General features: G+C 43.0%; 1 protein-coding gene across 10 annotated transcripts in view; it reads right to left on the reverse strand.

Annotated features, from left to right (window-relative positions):
• sox5 (SRY-box transcription factor 5) overlaps nucleotides 1-26,176 on the reverse strand; it is a 198,913-nt gene that overhangs the window by 63,634 nt on the left and 109,103 nt on the right. For 9 of the 10 annotated variants that reach the window (XM_044186029.1, XM_044186026.1, XM_044186023.1 and 6 more), the window contains 2 exons: nucleotides 17,571-17,766; nucleotides 8,939-9,161 (listed from right to left, as the gene is read on the reverse strand). In XM_044186029.1, the coding sequence (XP_044041964.1) occupies nucleotides 8,939-9,161; nucleotides 17,571-17,765 (418 nt within the window). In that variant the 5' untranslated portion in view covers nucleotide 17,766. Of the gene's footprint in view, nucleotides 1-8,938; nucleotides 9,162-17,570; nucleotides 17,767-25,927; nucleotides 25,951-26,176 lie in introns of those variants that run through there. The other variant, XM_044186030.1, reaches the window with a different exon arrangement.

Here is a 26,176-nt window from a genome sequence, read left to right on the forward strand (position 1 = left end):
GGCACATACAGACTTGCCTATACATATACTATATAAGAATAGTATATACTGAGTGTACACACCGAATATCTTGCAAAAACGGTCACAGCTAAATCACTCGTAACTCATAGAGTTACATGCTGCCATGAAGGTGCCATGAAAGTGTAGATGTGCACTTACAGTATAGGACGCAGTATATACATACTGTAGATGCACATATGCATCACAATAGGTAAAGTCAATCTCACTTTTATCTGGAAGTGCCAAGAAATGTGCTTAAATATGATTAATCTTGCCATGCCTGGTGTCACAGTTTTATGTGTTTAGCCTGGTTGATTTGCTCATGTTTTACTAACTGAAAAATCATCTCTTTAAAGCAATTTGCTGTATTGGTTTCTGGTTCCTCTGTCGATACTGATTCATGAAACAAACATTAATGTATAAGAAACTAACTAACCTAGAGAGTCTTTAAGTAGGTGCACAGAAGGTCAGCTGAACGTGCAAAAATGTAAAATTTGTCTACAGGCAAGCATACAATTCAACACATATAACGAATAGTGTTTCAAATAATCAGTGAATAATGAATGCAGATTAAGTTGGGTTTATATGGAGTTTTTTCCACTGGAAATTAACAAATGCTTCAAAACCCAACACAGCTAACTAAACACTGACTAAAATAACTGTCTCAGAACTTTGTCTCTATTTTTCCTATGATTAGGACCAATACATTGTTCTTTCCAGGAAACTTCCAAGGAAAGTATTAGGAAATTACAGACCCGTAAAATAAAGCGTTACCAATTGTTCTAATTGACCCCGCAAAACACAACTATGGAAAAAAAACTATAAAAAACTATGAATTATAAAAAGACATGCCATTAAAAGTCTTAGTGAATTAATTACTTATGAGCAACTTCCGCCTATTTCGTCCTGTATTTAAAGTTAACTTAGAAATGCCTCCATGCACACACATAACATTTGCATGTTAATAGAAATGTCTGGAAAGCTCGCAGCAAAGTGATAGCTTTTAAAATCTTGCTATGGCACAATGTCAAGATGATAAATCAAGCATTTCATTCCAAAACGCAACATCCACCTACTGACGAAGTAGCTGCTGGAATGTCAGTAAAACTACTTCATGGAAGATTGCTGAAGTTATCTGCTAACTTGACGATTCTTCTTACAAAGTACAAATGTCATCTGGCCTTTTGAAAACTGGTTGAACTCCAAGCAGTAATTCCTTTCCACAATGTTTCTCAGTGTTTTTGTTGCTTAAGTGCCCCAATGAAAAGTTTTAAGATTTTTCAGCTGCATTTCATATCCTTCTGATAACGTAATTGAGGGACAAATGAAAGTCGGTGCACTTTACACAAACCTCATTCATCTTGCAGCCATTTTGAAGCATAAAAACATTCCTCTGTCTCTCCATGGGAATGGGAGAAAAGACCAAGAAAGGAAAATCACAGAAAAGGAAGAAAATCAACAACAGGGTGTGCAAATGAAGAGAGTTTATGAGAAAGCTGAATAGATAAATCATGGATTCCACTGATTTGGTCATGGGACATGGCGTTGAATGGAAGTGAATGGGTGGATGCCAAAACATTGGGGCCTGTCTAATATTTGGGAGTCGGTGACAGGAGGCCTTTATGTGGGACAGTCTGACTCACGCAAATACGCACACACCCAGACATATTCATATGATGTGTATGCCACACAGGAAGTCCATTCCTAATGCAAAAAAATACACACATACCCCCTACCTACCTCATCACCAGGTATCAACACACCCACAAAAACACACACATGCACACACTGTACCGTAGGACAGTCAAATTGTGGGTAGGTCACAATAGCTAAGCTATGGAAGCCCTGACTGATTCATGAACCTCATGCCTTTGTCCTTAACTTAATGCCACGCCGGGAGGCCAATAACACACACAGACTCACACACACACCATCAGGAAAACCGCAGGACCCTCTCTCCTCTCTCTAAGCCCCTTTATGCACATGTATCGGACAAAAGCTGGGGCACTGCTTTTCTCCCAAAAAACACACACACTGACACACACACACACACACACACACACACGCACACTATTCATCTCCTTAATATCGCTCATCTGGACTGGGAAGAATGGTAGAAAGGAGTTTCATCCCCACTGATTGTCTCATGCAAGGCTGGAGAGAGAATGCCACGTTGAAAAGCAGACGCAAAACAATTCAATAAGAAAAGTGACTTGAATGCGCCTTTCATCGAGCCAACAATGGCCAGCCCCACAATAGGCCTCAGGTTTGCCCCATGACGTTGCCTGTTTCTCATGCCACAAAAGGAAAAACCCCCAGAATTGACTCGATTTGAATTGTGAGCCATGTCCATGATGATTTTTCCCCCTGTCTACTACAAACGCGCTGAAGTTAACTGACACAATGACACTCGGATAACTGGAAAGAACGATAAATAAAAAGGAACTGGTTTTCTTAGATAAGCAACATAAAGCGTCAGCTCTTTGCCTGATTTAAAGTGAGTTTTATTTGTGCAGAGGGATGCCATTTCTTTTTCAATATTGTGATCTTTCTAAGCAGAAAATGTTTGAATTTCACCACTGAAGGTTTTCTTTTTCTCTGCCGGGTCTCGGGATAGGAGGTGTAGCATAAAAAACAAGACATGGAGTTCAAATCTCCTTAGTAAGAGGTTCAAGGCAGAGTTAGTCTCATAAGCATGATGTCAACTTCTCTTCAGCGAATGCTGACTGTGTATTTAGAACCTTTTAATTGGCGAACAGGAGGACAAAATCTTGCTTTTTCTCGCTCGCCTGAACTTGCTCTTGTAGTGAATAATAATAATAAAAAAAAAACTATTCTCTCTTTCAGCCTCCCCCTCTGTTTCGTTTCATTTGCCTTCCTTTTCCCAGCGCGAGAAGAATGATCGCGACAAACAATGGCAGTGAGAGTCCTGCTGCACTTCATGTTAATTTATACAACTAACTAATTACTGACAGAGGGTGGAAATCACATAAAGACGTTCGCCCGCTCCCACGCTAGGGCTGTGAACCTGCTGCTGTATGTGTGTGTGTGTGTGTGATTACATGCGTATGCATGTGTGTTGTAGTCCACAAATTCCCTTTAGGGATCTGTGCCTAAAAGTCGCAGGTCCATGTGATGACTTGCAAGGGTTGTATATGCCATTGTTGATGTTTATAGTGTGTGTCTATGTGTGTGTGTGTGTGTTTGACATAACCCCCCAGATAGCAGAGCAGTGGAAGGATTAAGCAAAGTGAAGGAGGGGGTGGACTGATGGACGGATGAACGAGAAACTGCCTCGATCCCTCCACTTCTCGGGCTCTTTTTTTTTTCTTCCTTTCTTTCTCTCTCCCCTTCTTCTTGGCAGAATGTATCCGCCCTTCCCATTGTCACCCATTGGAGTGTACGGAGGCGTGAGGGAGCTCCGGTCACTGTGTGCTTGTGTGGCACAATGGCCTTGCCTAAGTGCTGTCCTATAAAATGCCTCAGTGCTCTCTAAAAGCAAGCCCTGGATTCCCTCCCTGCCTTGAAAATAGATGAAGTGCTGTGCGTACATGTGTGAGCATGTGTCTGTGTTGTGTGACATCTGTCATTGAGTTGGCATTTTCAGTATGGAAACCAGTGCCTTAGAGCAGCGAGTACGCTCAGCCATAAAAACACCATTCTGCTTGACCTCAAGGTTGCGGGCACAGCTGTAAGCCTGCACGCGGAGAGTGAGTGCGTGTGCGCGGGTGTGCGTGCACGAGTGTGTCTCTTGTTTCCCCTGCACGTGTGCCCAGATCAAGGCCGTAAAGTACAGAGGCCAGGGTCTGACCCCAGGGCTTCAACCTGGCTCAGTAAAACAACAAGAATATTGCCATTTGTTGACCCAGACGACGTCACCGCCAGAAGAGGCAGGTGGCCACACAATCAAGCTCAATGCAAAAATGTTTACAGCACTAAGTTATCTGTCATAGCTATAGCAATCATTTTGTCAAACTGGGTGTCAGTTTACAAGAAAGTGGGCAATGTGCTGTGCGTTTTTTTTTTGTCTTCTGTTTTAAGGTAGCACATCACAATTGTTAAAATCAGACATTACAGAAGGAAGCTGTGGTGACTTTAATACATTTTAAATTGCTGCTGAATCAATACAAATTACATGTGTACAGTGTTGACACTGGGACTCCAGAATGTGAGGAATACTGATGAATTTGGCTGCTGTACTTAAATAAAAAGCAAAGAACTTAAAAAAAAAAAAAGTAATTTAAAATGTCCATTGCCACTGGCAACTCTGCGTGTAAAGTGATGCATTGTTAAAACATAAATGCATTGTGAACTGCACAGTGGCTCACGTCATTTAGCAATGTCAATGTAAAGGTTTATTTAGCTAAAAATATATACACCCAGGTGAAATACATTTCTAGTTGAGGACCTGTGTTTATTCCTGTTTACAGCAGAGGTTACACTAAAAAAAGACAAAACATAATAAGTCCCAGAGGCCATGGAGCCCCAGTGACGGGTAGCTAGCTGTAGCTGGATAGCAGAGGGTCAACAGACGGGTCTGGAGATAGAGCTCAGCTGGCACTTAATGTGTGCCACTTACAGTCAAAGCTGCCATAGAGAGAGGGAAGGAGCAAAAGGAGAGGAGAGGAGGAATGAGGCTGAGTGTCTGGTGAAAGTCCAGGGCAGTGGAGGCACCACTCCAGGGGCCGTGAGGAACATCTGTGCCCCATTTAGTGATGTTTCTCCTCCTTTTAATTCCACTCGTTTTTCTTCTCTTTCATTTTGTAGTTTATAATCTCATTTTATCTATCTATCTATCTATCTATCTATCTATCTATCTATCTATCTATCTATCTATCTATCTATCTATCTATCTATCTATCTATCTATCTATCTATCTATCTATCTATCTATCTATCTATCTATCTGTCTGTCTGTCTGTCTGTCTGTCTCTAAGGTGCATGTCTCTTTCCCCACTGCTGGGCTAATAGATTATCACTAGGCCTTGCTCTGTGGCACAGGGGTCACAGGGGGTTAAATGGCGAGTCCAAGGGAACTGTCCAGGTGTGTGTGTGTGTGTGTTCAGCTGTACAGGTGTGTGTGTGTGTTCGCGCAGCCATCTCTCTTGGTTTTTAGCTGTGGCTCTCCTCTCGACCCTGCGCCTCCCGTGATGCTCTGCACTCTGCTCTCATTATTCCACGTAATGACACACACACACACTCCAGCACGAGCCGCTCACCCAGCGGTCTCTTGCCTCGACCTCAGACAAACACACACATAAACACATACACACACAAGGCAGTGTCATGGCATTCTTATCTGCGCTCATCCTCCCTGTCACTCCTGAAGAATTTATTAAAGACGGCGGCTAGCGGTTTGTGTGTGTGCATCTGCACATATATGTACTGGTGTGTGTGCGAGTGTGTATCTCCAGGGTAGCAGGTGGCCGGTGGAGTAAGACAGGAGATGAATGGAGAGAGCAGGAGAGCGATGGAGCATGGTTGGGCCAGGCCATGGGGGACAACATGGCTAGTCATTTATTAGAGGCCAACACACACACACACACACACACACACACACACACACACACACACACACAAACACCTTGCATGCATGCAGCCAAATGCAGTCCTTCCCATAAAACACACTTGTTCAAACACATTCTGTCACAAATACATATGCAAATACACCTACACAAGTTTACATGCTCCCAAAGGCTTAACCAGCACACACACACACACACACACACACACACACACACACACACACTGACCTAGTAACTACCATTCTCCATTCATCTAACCTAAGTAGAGCAACACTAGCCACAGACACAAAACTATATCTTTATAACTTAAGCCATACTTGGGTAGTGTGTGAGACTGTCTATATGTGTGTGTGTGTGTGATGTCTAGCTCAGGGCTTGCCTTCGTTAAGTCAAGCTTCTCATTCTGTTTCGAGATGTTTATCGTTTTCTGACCCATTTTGTGTCTTTGGCCCCTCGTTCACATCCCTCCTGGTGTTAATGTTCCTACACTCTAAATGTGTGTGCGTATGTGTGTGTGTCATTGATCCAGCTGGAAGCAGTGTGCGAGCGTGTGTGTAAGAGAGAGAGAGCGAGAGAGAGAGCAGTAATATTCCAGGCCTTTCATAATGATTAAAGCCTTCATTAAATTTTCATCCCAACCTGCTGTTTGCTGCTAATGGCCTTTGTGAGCCACACAGCCAAACAATAGCTAGCCGGGCACAGAAAAGGGATTTCTATCTCGCGTTCAATACCGCCCCTCTGCCTCTCTTCATCTTTTCTCAGCATCCCTTTTCTTCCTTTACTCTCTTTTCTTTCTTCTTTTCTCTCTTGCATGGCCTGGGTTTTGTGTGTGTGTGTATGTGTGTGTGGGTCTGGAGGCGCTGAGGCCTTTTGTTAGCGCGTTTCATTTAAAACGTAGGGCAGATAATGCTCTGGGTTGGTTTGGATGCCACACCACTGTGGCACTCTGCTAATGGAGTCTGTGAAGACTCTGCTCTCTCTCCTTCACTCTTCTCTTCTTCTATTCCTCCTTCTGTCTTTCCTTCTCCCTCTCTCTAGCCCCCCACACACACACACACACACACACACACACCCCTCTCTGCACTGCCTGACTCATAAAGATCCATTATTGTTGTTTTTTTCCTGTGCAACCAGTTCATGAGGTCTAGTGAAGCAGCGAACAACCCAAAACACACCTCAATTACAGCTGAGCTCAACAAACAGCCCAGTTTTTTTCTTTCTTTCTCTCTTTTTTTTCGTAAAATGTGCCACAACAGGTCTCTCTATTGACTGGAATAAAAACAACCAGACGGCGAGAGCTGACCAGCAGTCTCTGCGTTTTGAAAAACCTTACAGAAAAGCCTGGAAAATAAGGTTAGCACATCGCAGCTTGAAATGAAAGCCTGTTGATGTACTGTCGGAACATGGACACACGAACATCTACACTTAAAAGACAAATACACACTGAGCTGCTGCACTGTTCTTTCACCTTTTGGGTATGGTGTCATTTGAGGCTGCATACAGTTCAGAGAGGTTTGAATAGAAATCTTAGCGCACAGCAGTGGTGAATTTAGAAGCTAAAGGGAAAATATGGAAGTGTATAAGAAGATCTAGTGGTTATTGTAACATGCATCTGCTTTAGAGGTCTTCATAGGTCCAATTGGTTCTGAGGAATCAAACCTGACCCGGACCCGAGTTGGACCTGGCCCCCATTGAGTCTAATTGGGTCAGGTAGGGTCTTGTTTTACCGCCACAGGTCTCGGGTCTGTGTGTCAATATGTCTAATACCCGAGTGGATCCAAATGGATTTGAGTGTACTTAGTATCAAGTGTGTTGTAAGAGTAGCGTAGCTGCTTTAGAGTAACGTTAGTAAAACTGTGAATGTAGCCATTTAAGCTACAGTTAGTCCCAAGCCAAGTTCCTGTTTTGCTTGACACCTGCATAACTTGAAGGGGGTTAACCCCAGAGTTAGCAACAACTTTGTCCCTGGAGCAGAAAACAAAATCTCCCCCGTGCTTCACGAGCACGATCTGAAGAAGGAACGGCGGTATGTCACTGCAGGAGAAAATATTCTTGGAAATCAGTTTCCAATATTAAAATGTATGCTATTAAATGACAATTACTTTTTGGTTAGACAATTATGCTCTTCTGTCTATCTGTAGTCCAGTTGATTACAGAATGTTTTATTGTTGGTGCAGGAGGTGAAAAAAGGACTACCAAGTCTTTAAAGCATATAAACAGATTATTTTTGGAATTAGTTTCAATGACTTTATTTGTTCATAGGACATTATTTTTATATTGCTGCTGTTTTCGACCGTGGCTGCTTGTTGATTGACAGTGCATCATGTTGCTGCCAATGTCGGTGTTGTCTCTCTATTATGGTCTGTTTGGCTTGACCACATTTTGGATCGGGTCCAATTATCCTCAGGTTTGTTCGGGTCTGGTCTGACTGTGCTCAAGTCCCCTTCGAAAAGGACTGTGGACTGGGACCAATATTTTGGATCCATGAAGACCTCTAATCCGCTTTGCTTAAGTGCCCTTGAAGAAGGCAGTGAATCCCTACCAGCTTCAGGTACCTGTTTTGAAACTGACACAGACCTCCCTGTGTAGCACATGAAAGATACCTCCACCAATAAAGCACAATGTTATTTATATTACCTCATCAGATGGACACCTGTTAGTAATCTCCTTATCACATTATCACTATCACATCCATTTCATAGTGACTTAAGCCCCCATTTATCTGCCCAATGGAAATTAGAGTTGGCCATGGGCTAATTTTATCTCCTGACTCCAACTGTTAGCCCAAGGCTAAACTTGAGAATGAAATGTAGGGGCTAATTGAGCTAAGCTATGTAGCCCAGGGCAAAAGTCTCTTCAACAGTGTGTGAAGTCTTTATCTGAGGGCTGAGAGAGCATTATCCCAAAGATTACAAAGGTAGTAGGAAAGGTGGTAAGATGCATTTAACCCTCACTGATTATTTAGCAGAAATAAATGTTAATGTCAGTGTCCCTCCCTTGAAATAAAAGCCTAGAACCATTTGGAGAGTTGTTAAGATATCAAAGTGTGTTTGCAGGCTTTTCACACACTCAAGCATAAACTACACACACAAGAACACATGCACGCACGCACACAGCTTATTTGTCAGGTTGTGATAAATATGCAAAGCATGGTGGACAATAGGCCCAAACAGCTGATGCTGTCTGTCTGTGTGCTGGAAAAACAAAGGTCCCCCTCTCATCTGAATGTGTATGGGTTCATAACAGAGGGAGAGAGAGAGAGTGATAGAGCTGCAGAGAAAACAAGACAGAAAGAAAGAAGAGAGAAGAGAGAAAGGACAACAGTGTGATAAAAGAGAGGCGCAGAGCCAGTGAGATGGCGGGGAGTTGCAGATCACACATCTGGCCGCACAAGCGTCCCCTTTCATCACTGACCTTCTGGCTCGTTCTTGATCAGCTCCTCCATCTTGCGTTGTTTCAGTGTGTCCACCACGTCTGCCAGGCTGCCCTTGCGTCTCTCGGGGGTCCCCAGGGTACCGGTGGCTGAGCCCCCGTCGCTGCAGGGCCGCCCCCCGCCTCCACCTTCCTCTTTGCCCGGTGAGGTAGCAATGTGCTGGGGGTAAGGACTCTGAGAGCTCCCCTTAGTGCCGTCCTGTTCCTGGAGGGAAGAAGGAGAGGAGAGGAAGAGATAAATTATTAGATTCAAAAATGACTAAACTTCAAGACATAAATAAACTGGAAGGAAGGAAGAGGAGGTGGGGAGGAGCTGGCACACACCCACTCATTATCTCTATCCTTCTCTCCATTTCTTGCTTCCTTTATTCTCTTCTCATAGCTCAATGCAACCAACTGTCATCCCTGGCCAGTTCTCTCAAGTCAGGGCATACTTCTTCTCTCCCTCTCACATCCTCTGGAATCTGCATTTGACTGACTTGGAGGTACTTGACAGAACGAGCACATGAAACAGCAGCAAAAGACTCAGCACACTCTTAGAGTCACGCTAACTCTTCATTACAAAGCCTTCAACGGCTCGGCTTTGAGGGACGTCCAACAGCACTGTTCCAAAGCCCAAGTTTCAGTGCTGCGCTACTTTTGTCCTAAGATTCCTGACAATTAATGCTGAGGATGCAACTCCATCAAACACAAAAATCACAAAAAAATAGATCCCTTTTCAAATAACAAAGCTTTGGAGCGGTGTCAAATCATTTCCATAAATTCATGAAAGGACTGACAAAACAACAATCAGCATACACAGCTACAAAATATAAAATATACAGCTCACAGTAAAGCTCTGCGCCTTTTGCCAAGCTGTCATGATGAATAATTACCCTACTGTCTTGCGTCTAAAGTTTACACAGTCTTTAAACACGTTAAGTTTAATGACCTCTCTGGAAATCATAATCCTTTCATTAGTTAAAAACAACAAAAAAACATACACAAAATTCCTAAATTCCTACTTTTAAAAAATGTTTTTGGTCGATTAAAGTCCATTATAGTAGTCCATTATAGCCATTATAGTATTTTATGTCTTAAAACTTGTCCGGCGGGGATCTTTAAGTTATTATTATCTTTTAAATGATAAGTTTGATAAAGTTAGATGAATAAACAGTAAGAAAAAACCTCACGACAGCAACTGAATGGTAAGTAACTTCTAGCATCTTAATCTCTGACCTAATAAAACCTGTGTTTGTTTGGCCAACCTGCGTGATAGACTTAATGCCGGCTAAGCCCAATTAACAGTGACACTGAGAAGGAAGGACGGCGTCAGCTTCAAATGAGAACACACACTATCTCCTTGTCAGACACACATGTATAGATGAGTGTACGTACAGCACACATGCTCTAAATGCATCGAAAAGACACACAGGCACATACAGTATCCTCCCACATGCACGTACATGTGTGTTAAGGTGTGTGTTGTGCTCTTTAATTACAGAATCAAGTGAGTCAGTCAGTCAATCAGCCAGCCAGTCTGTCAGCTCAGCTCTTTGTAGACAGGAGGGTCAATAGTCCACAGGGTTAATCTTTGGCTAATCTCACTACAATATGGAGCACGCCACCTGAGACAGCGACACACATATACAGTACCTCTGTTTGTCTGTGTGTGGGTGTTCATATGTAGGAGACACACAGGCATAGACAGAGAGACAGTCTTACATTCCAGCTGTATTAATGACATTATAATGTGTTAAGGCAAAGATAGTTTTCTAATCATTAACTCACAGGTTGCTGGTGGAAGAGGAAATTCATACTGAGATCACAGTCCACAATGATGTCATCTAGACCCCAGATGACCCCAGATTCTATTCTTTTCTATCCTATAGGCAAAGCAATTTTTTTTTATAAAAGCATCCATTTGAGCCGAAGAAAAAAAAAACTCCTTGAGACAAAAGTCTCAAATTATTCCTCTATGTTCTATTGAGAGAATAAAGCCAGGCAGAAGCTTTCAATATTGACGATGCTTTCATTGTCACTGGCCAAACACTGTATGAGAGGTACAGCAGACCATTATCACTTGCCGTTTTCTACACTTCACTGACTCTATCTCTTTGGCTTTGTGTGTTTCCACACTCTGAATAAGTCAGCACGCTCAATAATTCACTAATTCTCTCCTCAGCGTTCTTGCACATGCATTGTAACGGAGGGACACAGTGTGACAGCGATGATATGGCTGTAACAGTCGCATATATACGATGGGGTGATGAGGCTTCAATCAGTCGCTCTTGAGGCTTCTAACATGCTGGCTGCGGGCACCGCTGCGCTGGGAAAGTGTCTTGTGATCTTAAAGCGTTGAAAGACTTTACTCTTCTCCTCTCACCACCTGACCAAGTGATGGCTCGACCTGCTCCTGTCTTTCTTTGTTGCTTCATTTCTTCCTTCACCGTCTCCTGTTCTTCAGATTAGGGAAATTCAGACTTCAAATGAGCGGCTTTGTGATTATGAGTTGCATCAGCGCCGGCACGACATGCAAATGTAACAAGACAGAGGGAGCGAAGGAGTGTAAGTGGGTAGAAGTCAAAGAAAGACAGAAAGAGCGAAAGGCGAAAGACAGAAAGAGAGAAAGAGGTGATGTTATTAGAGGAAATGAGAGAGAGAGAGTTAACAGAGAGATGCACAGAGAAAGAGAGAGAGAGAGAGAGGAAGGCAGGCATCTTGAAGGCAGCGGTCACACCTGTCACATCCCATTTATCTAATCCAGCGCCTACTTAAAACAGCCGCACTCTTTCTTTCGAGAAAGATGTCGCGCAAACAAAACAAACAGAATGAGAATACGGGAGGGAGATGGAGGGAGAGAGGGGGGATGATGTTGGGGGGTGAGGGGTTGTCGGATCTCTTTGCTCTGTCGAAAATGTGCCAGGGAGATGTCATCTCACTGCGTCCAACAATGAAGGTCATTTCCCAATCAAAGGGAATTAGCAGGGAGCTGTGGCTTCTTCAAAGATCTGGTAAATTAGGGCCCATGACATTTTTTATGTGTGGAGTCAGACAGGCAGCCTTATCCCAAAGGCAACTTAAATGGCTTATGATTTTTTCCCCCCCATCAACCTCCCAGCATATAATCCGTGTGCCCTGCTGACATTTTTACCCTGGCGTTTTGCAAAGTCCGAGACAGAGGGATCAAAAAGGCAAGACACAAGACAGATTCTCTATTGTAAACGAGTGTCACTCAGCCGATGTGTGTGCGCGGCGACATGTTCCTGCAGTAGCGCGGGTTGCAAAACTTTTTCTCATCAACATGCATTTATTCATAAGTACAAACAGAAATTCTGGATACTGTAAACGTTCATGCCCTCCTCTCAGTGCATGTGAGTGAGCAGGTTTTTGCCATTTCTGTGCGTATATGTGTGACACTGTGAGTGCACATAGCCTGTAGGTGTGTGTGTATGTGTTTGTGTGTGTGTGTGTGTGTGTGTTAATGTGTGAGTGCCTGAATATATGTATTTATATGCACTGGATGTGGAAGGCTGGCAGTGTGGGCGGTTCTGCCTTTAGTTTGCAGATGTCAATTCTCTTCCAAAATGACTGGAACAAAGTAAAAATTGCGCCTCACTCTCTTTATCCTTTTACTGCCTCTGCAATGGAACCGAATTAAACAACTTTTGTCTTCTTAAGCTCATCTGTGAGGGGAGGTTGGTTTAAAAACACGTAACTCTTGCCAGAAAAAGAGGGGGAAAAAAATCCAAATGCTATTTTTTTTCCTACAGCCAGCACAGATGCTGCTGTTCATGTTCTTTTTTTTGATTTCTTCATCTTTTTCCCTTCCTCCTTCTCTGTTGCCCAACAGAAGAAACTCTCTCTCTCTTTCTCTCTCCCATAGCCTGACATGTCTCGGGCTGTGCAAGGTGTATGTGTGAAAAACAATATTTGATGCTTGGCGCGTCGTTGTTGATCAAGGCATGGACAATGTGGCAGTAGGAAGAACTGGAAACAGCTGCTCAGCTAAAATACACACACGCAAATACACACCAAGAGAATGTCACTGATCACTCCTGCTGTGGGGTAAGACTTAGCTCCACGCCAGAGCTGCCAATCTCCACGACATACACTTAACACACCTCCGATACACTGCCAAGCACACACACATACGCAGAAAATCCCTTTACATGCCATGGCTAAACACAGACACTGTCAGTTTTGACTTTGAGGTCCCTCAGGCTGGGACAAGCAACCAAACACGCAAACACACACTTACTTTTATCCTCGTGTTCCAACAATATGGTTGAGCTTTTCCATGGAAAACCCCAAATAAAAACAAAAAATAGTACCCCATGGATAATTATTTTAATATAAATGGTTATTAAAAACTAAATTTAAAAAACGCCCTTGAATTACTTGACAAATTTTAACATTCTAATTGTATATTCAAACTTATTGTCCAATAATTACACACTTGCCCTTTCCTTATCTAAAAACATGCAGCTGTATTTTCTGTATTTTAAATAGCAGTTTGGCTAAAATGTATGCCAGTATATTTTACCACGACCCCTTGCTGTTGACAGGCAAGCGTGTGTTGATTCATTAGTGCATCACTGGCATGAGAAATTAAGTGTGACCACTGTGTCTCAAGACTGCTCAATGGCTGTGAACATGAACACACACACACACATAATCACACATACAAATTACACAAAAAGAGGGAAAGAGGGCTAGTGGAGGAAAAAGAATAAGAAATAATGCCTGGTGAAATATCTTTATAGTTTTCTATCGTGTTAGCGTGCATCTGGCCTGTTAATGAAATAATTAGTGTTTGTCCATTAACACATTTATGAGAGAAGATGCTTGCCTCTGCCTGATGTGAAAACATTTTTTCTACAAGGATTTGCAAAACACAAACATAAAAGACCTACAAGAAAGCAAGCAAGAAGGTATTAAAAAATCTGTACTTGCACTACGGACTTAAAGGTAACCTGTTATGATAAGTCATTATTTTGGTTGTTTACTAGGGAATAAAGTAAAAAAATCCATCCTTTAATAATTGCAGTTGCATCATAACTGAATTCTGTGTTGATTGGCTCACCTCACTGAACTTCTGCTAAAATCCTTCCCATCAGGCATTTGAACTGAGCTGCACTTAGCCAATCAGGGTCCACCAGCACAGTGGGAACTTCACATTCAATAAAACACCCTTTTAGCTAAACTACATTCATTTGCAAACCATTATGAACAGCACTATTCTTATCTAGAGCCAGGGTTTGTACAAAAACAACATTTTTTAAAAAGTGAACAATCTAGCCCCTTTCGGTTTTTTTTTAAATATGTGAGTGCTGTTTTTTATTCTGTGTGTGTGTGTGTGTGTGTGTAAGTGTGTGTGTAGCTGTACAGCTGCAGCAGGCAGGTAAAGCGGCCAGGCCAAAGCCGAGTAGGCAGGCGAGGCAGGCGGGATGAAGAGGTCAGTGTGTCGCAGAGCGCTTCTCCGCCGCCGTGTTAATTTACTATGACAAGATAAAGCTGTAATCTCTTCTCTCCCCCCTCCTCTCGCTCTCCCCTGCTGCCTCACTTCCAAGTCAACCGGTTGCCGATGAGCCATTTACTTCCCCCTATCACTTTATGACAATTGCCCTGAGAGAGACAGACCCCCACCCCACTCCCTTAGAGTCCCACCAAAACCCCCGCTACGTTGTAAATCTCCTTGTCCCTTTCCATTTCTCTCTCTATTTCTCTTCATCCACTCTTCACTGACAGTCAGCGGCAAAGGGATTGGCGCTGTAACCCCAATGAAAAAACTTAATACACATCTTACAACATGCCAAGCAGGCAATTGGATAAGCCCCCATCCCACCCGCTAGACACACACACCCTGGCTTGCCACTTAATAAGCCACATCAGCTATTACTCTGTGTATGAGACCCCCCCACCCCACCCCTCTCTAACAACACAAGTTCTTCCAACACACACAAACACACACATCAACGCTTAAATATAAAAGATATAGCTATCTAACTTATCCAGGAATAATATTATCACTGTCCCCGACAGCAACAGATAAGATGTATGTGTGTCTGTGTGTGTGTGTGTGTGTTTGCACGTCTGTGTGTTCCCCCATGGCCCCAGGACTTTGGTTTACAGTCGGTACCTGCCACACATGAGTCCACCGTGGGAGGGGCCAGCAGGCTAATCAGCGAGCTAATTACAGAATTAGATTTCCATTACAGCTCCTAAGCACTGCTTCATTGTTTTACAGCGTGCAGAGCATTTATTGTCAGTATGGGGGAAAGGTCGACGGTCGTTACCAGAACGCTGCTGTGACAAGGTGTGTATCAAGGTAGGGGCCCAGGAGAAGGTAAGACAGTGTGTTGTGTCCTGGCATACGCACGCAAAGTGAAAGCACACTATAAAGAGTCATTTACATTTTACGACGACAAATACAGATGCCCTAAATTGTTAATAACATGTTTATCATGGTGTATAATGAACTTTGAATTTTGTTGTGCAAACATGATTTAAAAAAGCTAAATAATGCATACCAGCAACACATAATACCCTATGCAGTCACATAATCACACTTATGCACTGAACATGCATTGTAAATCACACCACATGTATAGAATGTGGAATGAGTCACATAGCACATAGCTGTGTACTTACACAAAACCATGCAACAGAAGTTTACAATAAGCCTGTATACTGCGAGGCCTACACTAATATTTAACATGAATCACACAGAAGATGCAACTGTACAAATACACACACACACAAATACACTTACATATACAGAGCCATACATACAGCACCACCACACAGTGTCACACGAAGAAAATGACTCACTGCAATGGCTCACATTTTGCAGTCACGCAACTGTGCATCAAATGGTCTCAAGGCGACGGCTGGTGGCGCGCACATAAAAGCAAAAACACGTGTGCACCCAAACAGTAGCCTTGAACCATCACTTTTTCCCCCCATTTTTGAAAAAAAACAAACAAACCTCCAGCTCCTAGCACCAAACTGCTTTTCACTTGCAGAGAAAGTCAATTTCTGCCTCCTTAGAAATCTCACTCTTCATATCTGTTGTGAATCACCAAACAAATATCCATATATTTCTTTTCCTCATTGTTAAGATTTGTGCAGTTCTTTGTGTTTAGGTTTAAAAGGTGAAGCTTAGTCACCATTAGAGGAGTAAACAACATACCAAAGTCAAAGAGGAGTTTGAGATCCAGACTGTATAAGCATTCATGTTGTTTTCAAAATGTTTACTTGTCTAGAAATAACTGGAAATTCCATAAAAGCTACACAATTCTAATTATTTTGTAAATGTTTCATTCCTGAAACTACATTATATACCCATTTCAAAAGACAACAAATAAACAAGGTCATTGAAGTTAATTTCTAGCTGAATACAGCCACAAAAATAAAACATTCTTTTAGCAAAGGTTGGAATTTACTGTTACACAGGTGCTACCTACTTTTCCAACTAATTTCAGAAGCTTGTTTTAAAGAGAATGGGTAGAAAGACAGGTAAAGTAAAACCTAGACTTCTTTGCTCGGTTTTCTCTCTTTAAATTTTATTTTAAGTCAATGAGTGTTACTGGCAGAATGTCATTATCCAACATGGCAATCCCTCGCACTTTCCTACAAAATTACTTATCTATTGCCAGTGTGGTGGTGGCGATCTCTCTCCATGAATTGAGAGTCATTTGGCTGTCCCTGTGGTCTCTCCAAAACGGCTGGTAGAGGCGAACCTGTTCGGCCACTCTACCTTTGGCTTCCATGTTGAAATGGAAGCGCAAAAAATATATTGATAGTGCAACTTGAAAAATATTATTGGATTTGGTCACTCCTATTATAATCATTTGTCTTATTTCTATTTGCGCATAATCATGCTCTAAGCTTTGGAACTATAGTTCCCATAATGCTTTGGGGAATGTTAACAAGAAGCATAATGTTGCCATGAATTTAGGGAGTTACGCTGTGGGCTACAACTTGAGTCCTGTTTTTTTTTTGTTTACATTTTGGTAAATTGGCACCATTAAAAGTACGCAGAATTGGCTATTTCTGTTTGCAGTGGATGTACAGACAACTATCATTGAATTACCCAAGCAAGTTCTGGAGTTTTGAGAAGTGTCTTCTTGACTAAGATTTCTAAGAAGATTCATGGACATTTACTCTTGATGGACATCTGAGATACTGGTATCCTCAGAAAGTGCAAGTCACACTAAATCTAAAAATATGTGTATCATATCAGCTTCTGACTGAGTTATGACTCTGAGAAAGAGTGCGATTTTTGATGCAGATTGTGGCATTCGGGTGCAATGGGTTAAGAAGGACTAAGGGGAAGAGAAAAAATTTACTTGGAGATTGTATTTATCATTTTTAGCTAATGTCTTTTTTATGAGACAAATATTGAAACTTTAAGTTAAATTGGACAAAAGTCCTGTCGTGGACTGAGAAAAAACCTGAAGCAGTAACACATACTGTGGGTCATACCAGTTGGAAGCATCTTCAAAATGTTGCACCTGTTTCATAGCGTGACCCTGAGTCAGCGCTTAAGGCTGCAGTCACCCACAGGTGGGTACAGTCACCCTGAGAAACAATAAGCGAGATCGGATGCAAAAACAGTAGCTGTCCTTACCATGTTGGGGGGGCTGTCCAAGTTGCGGTTGGGGGGCGAGCGAGGGGACACCTTGCTGCAGTAGGAGGCCAGGGGGAGGTGGATGACACCGCCCAGTCCCTCGCTCTCCTCATCCTCCATTCGCTGTCTGCTGGTTGCCATGGTTACCTCTCCATCTGTCCCCCCATATGGAGAGGCTGGTCGCTTGGAAGACATCCTGGAAAAAAAAGAAGGGAGAAGGGAGATAGAAAGACAGAGAGAGAAAGAAAAACAGGAGGAAGAGTGAGCAATATTCAAAGGATGATATAATATGTTGACGACTGGAGTTATATGATGGTGGCAACAGAAAGTGTGGAGGTTCCTGTGGACAAAGCTAGTTCCTGTAAACTCCTGGATAATCTGATCCAACTTTGAATGCATGAAGACATCTTGAAGTCCTTCCAGCAAGTACTCACCAAATCCCATTCAGCTCATCAACCTGTAATTCTCTTTCTTCCCTTTTTCTGGATTAGTATTTTTTTGTTGTCACACATTCAGCATGTTCAGGTGACAGAGCTCTCGCAGTGCAACTCTATACAATATCCCCTTCAGTCGGTTTGTGAACATCCAGCTCCTTGGCAGACCTTCAAACACACTCTCAGGACTTACAGTATGTATGGCATGGGGGCCATTCAACGTTCACATTACCAAAAGACGGGGCCATTACTGCAAATGGAGCCCGCTTGCACTGGCATTGTGGAGGAAATGACCATGTCTTGACAATGGGCTTTCAGAGAGAGACACAGAGTGGGAAAGAGGGAAAAAAAGAGACAGAAAGTGAGAGCAGTATGCACAGTGGCAATAATATGTGTTTATGAAAACCTGTGGACAATAGAGGAACTGAAGGGAAATAGCTAGCAACACGAGGGCCCCGCTGTTTGCATTTGTTACTATGGCTTTGTTCCCTTGAAAAGAAGGAAAGGATATAAAGCCACATCTATTAGGTGAACTCTGTCTCTCACAAGGTAAATTTGCCTCCCTGTACTTCAGCTGAATAGGGATGCAGTGACTATGCAGCAATAATAGAATTTAATGTGGTTCTCAGCATCGCCTGAGTGCTTTCAGATGCACTTGTCAGCCTTGAAGCCACTGTGACTATGACCCCGGGTAATAGGTTGCTAACGCTCAGTCGCACAGAGGCAACGCATGACAGGAATGGAGGGACTGTGAAAACAGGGGAGGGGTGTGTGTGATGGTAAGCGGTGAGAAACAAGAAATAAGCAACAGGCGTCTGACACTCAAAGTCCGGTGATTCTTTCTTTCCATTTTCCCTCAACAAGCTTTTACTCTTCTGCTTTTCTTTCTTTTCATTCTCTTCCATCCTCCATCCACATCTCGTCTGTTTCTGATTGGCTCAGTCTTCCTCTCCAGCCTTTCTCTCTTAAATTCTTCCCCTCTCTCGCTGCTTGTCTCCAGTAAACTGATTACACTCTTGACTCTATTGGATTTCCTCTGGACTGTACATCTGGCATTGTTCCTAGGAGCAGCCCTGCCACTAATTCATTGCTTATTTACCTTATGACAGTGGAAAGGAAAACAATATTGAGTGTGCTCACTGGAGGGGATGAGGAAAGCACCATGCTAAGAAGCACATCATGTGGCGCTAACACATCACGGGGAAGGTTATGGTCAAAATCAAATAAACTCCACTCCAGTAATACCATAGAAAACTAACTCTCCACCAAAGTGACATTATTTAATTACATCTCATAGATAATATATTAATTGAAAACAATTTACAACTTGGTGTTATCATTTGAATATTGCTGAGAACAATTTTATCTCCAAAATGGCAAGTTTTGAAGAACACAGAAAAGCAACTTTGTTTTCTTTGCATGCGTTTTTGAGTTTAAATGGACTCCACAGGGCTTTTAAAGGTTGTACAATTTCATCCACTTATGAGGGACCCATGTAATACTTCATTTGAAGTTAAATCAGAAAATTGCTAAATCACCACTTCAGAAACCCACAACTTTGGCTGTTAAATCAAGTTGTGCAAAACTTCAATCTCACAATTTTAATGGCTTTTGTTGTACACTTTCATCAAGCTTAGATTCACTTAATCACATTCTATCTGTTACAATATGGCTGAACAAGTTAGAGTCAGTGTGTTTTCATATAGGACAATGTGTACAGAAGACGAATACACAAACACACACACACACATACATAGACAGTTCTAGAAGTCAACAGGAATTTGTATCTGCAGCCAATTTCTTTATCTGTTTTCCTGGACACTCTATCTTCGTGGGCTTGCTCAGCAAAACTGAGGCCATAAATGACCAGTAAAGACTTTGTATTTGTTTCGATGACAAAAGACATAAAACTGCACACTGCTATCCTTAAATACAATTGATATCAAAACTGAAATTTACTTGTGATAACGTTTATGATACTTATGATAGAATGACTAAGGAGTAAGCTGTGTGTGTGTGTGTGTGTGTGTGTGTGTGTGTGTACGAGTCTGTGTGAGTGTTGTTTTACACACCATCCAATGCGAACGGCAGGCCCAGCTGTACAAACTACAGGGCTTTGAGCCACGCGGCACACACACAAACACACACACACACACACACACACACACACACACACACACACACACACGCATACATAGAACAGAGGCCCTAACACTGCAGGTCTGTCTTCATCACTGTTTACTTTACCTCTTTCCCTCTCCCACACTGAGGCCTTTTGTTTCAGACACACACACACCTCCCCTTGTGTTCTGTGCACACCTCTGCCTAGCCATAACCCTGTACACAGACCTGGGGTCAGCTTTGAATCCTCTCACCTCACTAACGTTGCACTTTGGCTCAGCTACAGAAACATCTTTGAAAGCATGTGAGGATTATTTATTTATTTATTTATTCATTTATCTTTTAGAATTTTACTATCCCACATTTAAATACAGTAGCCACATTGACATATCTAGATGGACAGGCCATCCATAAACAAGAACAGTTACACATTAACACAGGAAACAACACAAATATCCAAAAACTCTTCTAAAGAACATAACTCAGTGGCAAATGTTTCATCCTGCTTTTTGCTGGTTTTTTCTTCTTCTTCTTCTTCTTCTCCCTCCACTCCTCTTCACACCCATCCACCCCCTCCCCAACTCTGCTACTACTTCCTCAGAGGTGGGTATCTATGAATGGGGAGGCCGTTCGCAGCTCCTCTCCGGCTATAAAATCCCTTTCTCCCTCCCGTTCGCCTTTGAAGTCGAATTACTATACAATTGGGCACGGCGGGTGTGCAGGTTACGCCGGCTACTTCATTTAAAGTTTGGCAGGGCTGTCATGCCGGCGGAGACCTGGAGGAGACCTGGAGGAAGCCGCTTGAAAGCGCAGAGCGATGAGAGGATTAAAAAAAGATGAGGGTTTTATTAAGTCGACAAATTGGCAGCGTCGTCCAGGTCATAATTAGTGAATATTAACATAATTTTCCCCGTCCAGTAACGCCAAAAATCTAACACCTCACGTCAAACCCGGCCATTAACACACACACATGCTGCTAGCCTTTTCCACAAAGCAGCACAGTAAAGATATTTCATCTGACAACACCAGTGCAACAATATTGCAATGTATTTTTTTTTTTTTTTACAAATCAAATTAATAGGTAAACTCCAATCTGCTGTTTGTCTCTTCTAACCCCCCAGCCTCTCATTTCTCTTGCAGGAACCACACACACACGCACACAACTGTGAGAGCGCTAAGCTGAGATTAGAGCGCCACTTCCCCTTGGCTTTTTGATGATTAGTGGCTCCTCAGTTAAGTCCCTCTCATATCACATATGTCCACTGCTGCTAAGTCACTAATCGGACAGCGACGTACGTCCATTAACGGGCCGAGTAATCGCCATCAACCGTGGTTAACCGTCTTCTGGCCTTTGCTAACTGTAATCAACGCATCCATTTCATGTTGGCACGTCAGCAGCGGCAAGTTTATGCACACGCAAGCATGTTTAAATACAGCCAGCAGGTTTATGAACACGCAAACGAGGCTGCTCACACATGCAAAAACCACACACACACACACACACATAAATCAAATGAATTAAGCAAAATGGGGGCAAAGATTTGTTTCAGCTTCACTAAAGAGTGAGGGAAAGACAAAGCAGCCATCGCAGAAATGTCACAGGCTATCACACACACACTTACACACACGCCCGGCTCTCTCGCTCTGTGTGTCTGGCTGCTAACATTATCGTGGTGCTAACTGCTCTTGTTAACTCCTCTACTCAGAACAAGCTTTCAGGGAGCGTGGGAGCCTCCTCTGGAGAATTCCACAGTAAAGTGTGTGTGCTCCTGCGTATGCATGCATGTGTGTGCGCTTGTGCATGTATGTGCTCAGCCTCTCTTTAAATTACAACCCATTATTTTAACCACTACACAAACACACGGCGCACCGTCAGTCGAATCCATCGACTAGAGCAAAAATAAGCACGCCGGCTAATTCCAAAGTGCTGTCAAGAGTCAAAGTGACATTTGTGTTTTTTTCTCCGCCACCTTGTGACTGCTAAGAACTGCCTGCCTGTCACTCAGGTGCAGGTCTATTTGCGTGGAAATGCGAGCTATCTTTGAAATTGTTCTCTGAGGGAATGGAAGGGCATATCAAAATAGTTGAGCGGAATGTGCCTTTTAGATAAGGCGCCCAGGGCGTTTTGCCTCCGAGGAGCCGACCGCAACATTTACATCCGTATGACACCTCAGGCGGGAATTTAAACAAATGTTTCCCCCTGCGTCGCGCTATCACTTGCTTTATTGCCATGATCGCTTTTTCTTCCCTCTCTTTTTCTCTCTCGCTGCATTTCCTATTCCTTGTCGCAGCTTTCAAAACGATTTCTCTTTCTCTCTCTATCTCTCCGTCACACACTCTTGAACTTATTTTAACATCATCTGTCCTCCTGCTCTTTCCATTTCTCTGTCTTCCTGCCTCTCTCTCCTCTCTCTCCCCCGGTGTTGTCTTACTTACTGTTCCCTCTTTACACAATCAGCTGTTTGTAAGAATGTCGCTCCATCCCTCCCCCTCTCTCCCTTCTTCTCTGTGCAGACTCTTAAGGATATTGCCTAATATCTATTTATAGGCTGTCCTTTTGAACAGTGGGAAGAGTGGAGCAGCAACAGAGAGGAAAGGCTGAGATGAAGGGATAAGGAATAATAACGGAGGGAGGACCTGGAGGAGGGAGTCAATGATATTCCTTTTTTCCTTGGTGTGGCTCTTGTTAGGTTTGAATATTCTTGACAAGCATTATAGTATATTTTTTAGACTTTAAGAACAGTTGTAAAGAACTTCTAAGCAAACGAGGAAAAAGAAAGTCCAGAGTCCATAGGAAAAATGCAGAATTAAAAACTATTTTCAAAGATTTTTCGACATGAAGTTTAACTGCACCGTAACCTTGTAATGTAATTTTCTAAACAATTTTCTGCTTGTTAGAATTGATGTAAAATGCTGTAAAATGCCTGCTGGATTTTCCTTAATGACTTTCTCTACTGAAGTAAACAGTGTGTAAAAGGGAGAAAATGTGAACACAGCTCCTGCCTGTATATGCTCACACACACTCATATACACACAGACACACCCTTACACACACACACACACACACACACACACACACACAAACACACACACACCCTCAGCCTCACATACACAAAGCATCCTCTGTGAGGTGCCCTAAATCGGCGGCCGACAGCCCAAACCGTGTTTCCTGTCCAGCTTAACCACAAAAGGCAATAACACACAACCTAATGTCACCACTGTTAATCTCACACACACACACACACACACACACACACACACACACACACATACACACACTGTAGAGACAGTCATGTGTTGTGTATGTGTGTGTGTGTGTGTGTGTGTTGAGTGAGCAAAGGGGTGGGCGTAAAAGACGTGGGCTAACTCGTGGCCTCTGGGACTACATCTCTCTCTCTCTCTCTCTCTCTCTTTTTTTTTTTCTGACTGTCTTGCCTCTCTTGTCCATTCATCCACCCAAAGCTTTAGTCACCAGCGAGGCATCGCTCCACATACTTTCCTTGTCATGTTTTCACCTCTTTTTCCCCTGTTTGAAACCTTATTTATGTCTTTACACTGAGTCACCAGATCGTCACTGGCATTTTAGCATTGAAGAAAGGATGGAGAAAAGATGAAGGGCAGAGGAGGAATGAAGGGAAACAAAAGGGAAGAAAGTTTGTTCTATCTATCTATCTATCTATCTATCTATCTATCTATCTATCTATCTATCTATCTATCTATCTATCAACTTTTGGTGGGTTTTTTCTTCGTCAGAAGCCAGACGAAGACAGCTCGTGGGAAAATCTTGAATTTTGTTATAGAAAAAGTAAGAGAGGCAGAAAGAGAGAGTTGGGTAGGGGGTGGGGGGTGAAAAGAGACAGACGGAGAGAGGAAAAGTGCATCCGGTGGACGGCGGCCCCACTCCCCTGGTGTTTTGCGAGGGGGAGACGCCGCATAATGTTTATTGAGCGAGGGACAGTGTTTTTCCATTGTTGTGCCAGGCCACTATTTGTGCTGCATTTGTTAAGCAATCCATAAAGGAGTCACAACATTTGTCTCACTGTCAGCGACTTGGCCTGCCCCTGTAAACCAGACACACATACACACTCACACAAATGCGAGCTCATTCTCTCACATAAATGACAACACACGAATACTAGCACACACACTCCCAGCTGGCCTCTTTCTTTCGTCCCGCACTTTGAAACTCTCCCACCTCGGCCCAAATGGTCTCCTCCTTTTTCCTCTGACCTCCCCCTATCCCTCCCTCCTCCCCCTCTCTCTCTCTCCCTCTCTATCTTCCCTCTCTCTCCCTCACTACCTGGAAGGACAGAGGTTTCATTGTGGCGCTCTGGGAGGGAGGTCCAAGCCTCTAACACTGTCTGCTATTGTAGATTGGAAGGATGGTAAACAGTGTGTGTGTGTGTGTGTGTGTGTGTGTGTGTGAGTGAGAGAGAGAGAGAGAGAGAGAGAGAGAGAGAGCGAGCAACATAGTGGGATTAGTGTAAAACAAGTTGCCTGGATTGATGGATGGATGAAGAAATGGAAGAAGAAGAAGAAGAAGAAGAAGAAGAAGAAGAAGAAGAAGAAGAAGAAGACAAAGAGATGGGAGAGAGAAAGAGGGACGTAAAGTGTGAAGAGGGAAATCCTGGATAAACACACAATGCACAGAATTTTCCTGCTCTGTCGACAATGCAATACCTCCACCTGACCTTTGACCCCTACCCTGTGGCCTCATGTCATATGACCAGACTCTAGTTAGCCTGGATGGACACCGTTGTCTGTCTCTGTCTGTGTTTTACACACATGCACTCTCTCTCTCTCTTTCCCAGTCACTTCTAACACTCCATCACTCTCTCCTCTTTCTCCCAGACCCCCTCCACCCTCCTCCTCCCTCATCCATAAACAACAAGAAGAACAAATGCAGCCTAATATTCTCCCTCCCTTTCTTCTATTGGCTATCAAAGAGGGTCAGCTGATCGTACTGGGGTGGGAGGTCGTGGTGGGAGAGAGTTGGCGGGGTGAGGGGGGTTGGGGTGGGAGAGTGCTGGGAGAGGGGAGGAAGTGGAGAGGAGGTGTGTGTGTGAGTGTCGGGGCGGTGGGGGGGTGGGGGTAGCTTTAGCATTCTCCTCTGGTATTTTTCTGTCTGTCGTTCTTTCTTTCCTTTTCTTTCTTTTTGCCCCCCTCCCGGGTCGTGGATGGAGACACGGTTATCAAGGCTCTCTGGGGACAGACAATATGGCCCAGACAATGGCCTCCAGTCTGCGGTGGTGGTGGGAGAGAGAGGGGGAGAGAAAGAGAGAGAGAGAGAGAGAGAGAGCAAGCTAGAGAGGGAGGCCGGGACAGGGCCACAGGGGAAGAGAGGGGCAGAATGGCGCATTAGTTTGCAGAGCACGGACACTCTACTCAATTACTCTACTTGCTCTCTCTCTCTCCTTCACAGACACACACACATTCTCTCTTCCCTCAAACACACACACCACTTTAATCTCACCCTTTTAAATGAAGTACAGAGACACTTATACTGGAAGCAGCACTGTTCACTTAAAATGGAAACAAGTTTTTTATCATCAGCCACAAAAAATTCTCTCTTAAAAATGGTCAGTAAATCTATAATCACAAAATAAAAGTCAACAATCGTTCAAATAAATACAAATACACAGTGGTGGTAGACTTATTCACATTTAGTTATTACTCCATTACAAGAAAAAAGTTCCATTGGCACAATACACTAAAAGTTTTAAAAGTAAAAGCACTCATTATGCAGAATAATCTTTTTCAGAATGTTATTATTATTATTATTATATATATTATTATACTTACTTTTGTAGGTGATCAATGTGGAGCCAATTTCAACTACTTTATATATTCAATGGTAGTTCGATCTTTAATGATGCATCATATTTTGTATGTAAAATCTTCAAAGTAACTGCTGTAGTAATTATAGCTGTCAAATAAACAAGCACAATATTTTCTTCTGAAATGTAGTTGAGTAGATGGAAATACTCAAGTAAAGCACCTTAAAATCATGCTACAGTACTTGACTAAATGTACTTATTTACTTTACACCGC

This window comes from Siniperca chuatsi, linkage group LG23 (genome assembly GCF_020085105.1).
Source record: "Siniperca chuatsi isolate FFG_IHB_CAS linkage group LG23, ASM2008510v1, whole genome shotgun sequence".
Lineage (NCBI taxonomy): Eukaryota > Metazoa > Chordata > Actinopteri > Centrarchiformes > Sinipercidae > Siniperca > Siniperca chuatsi.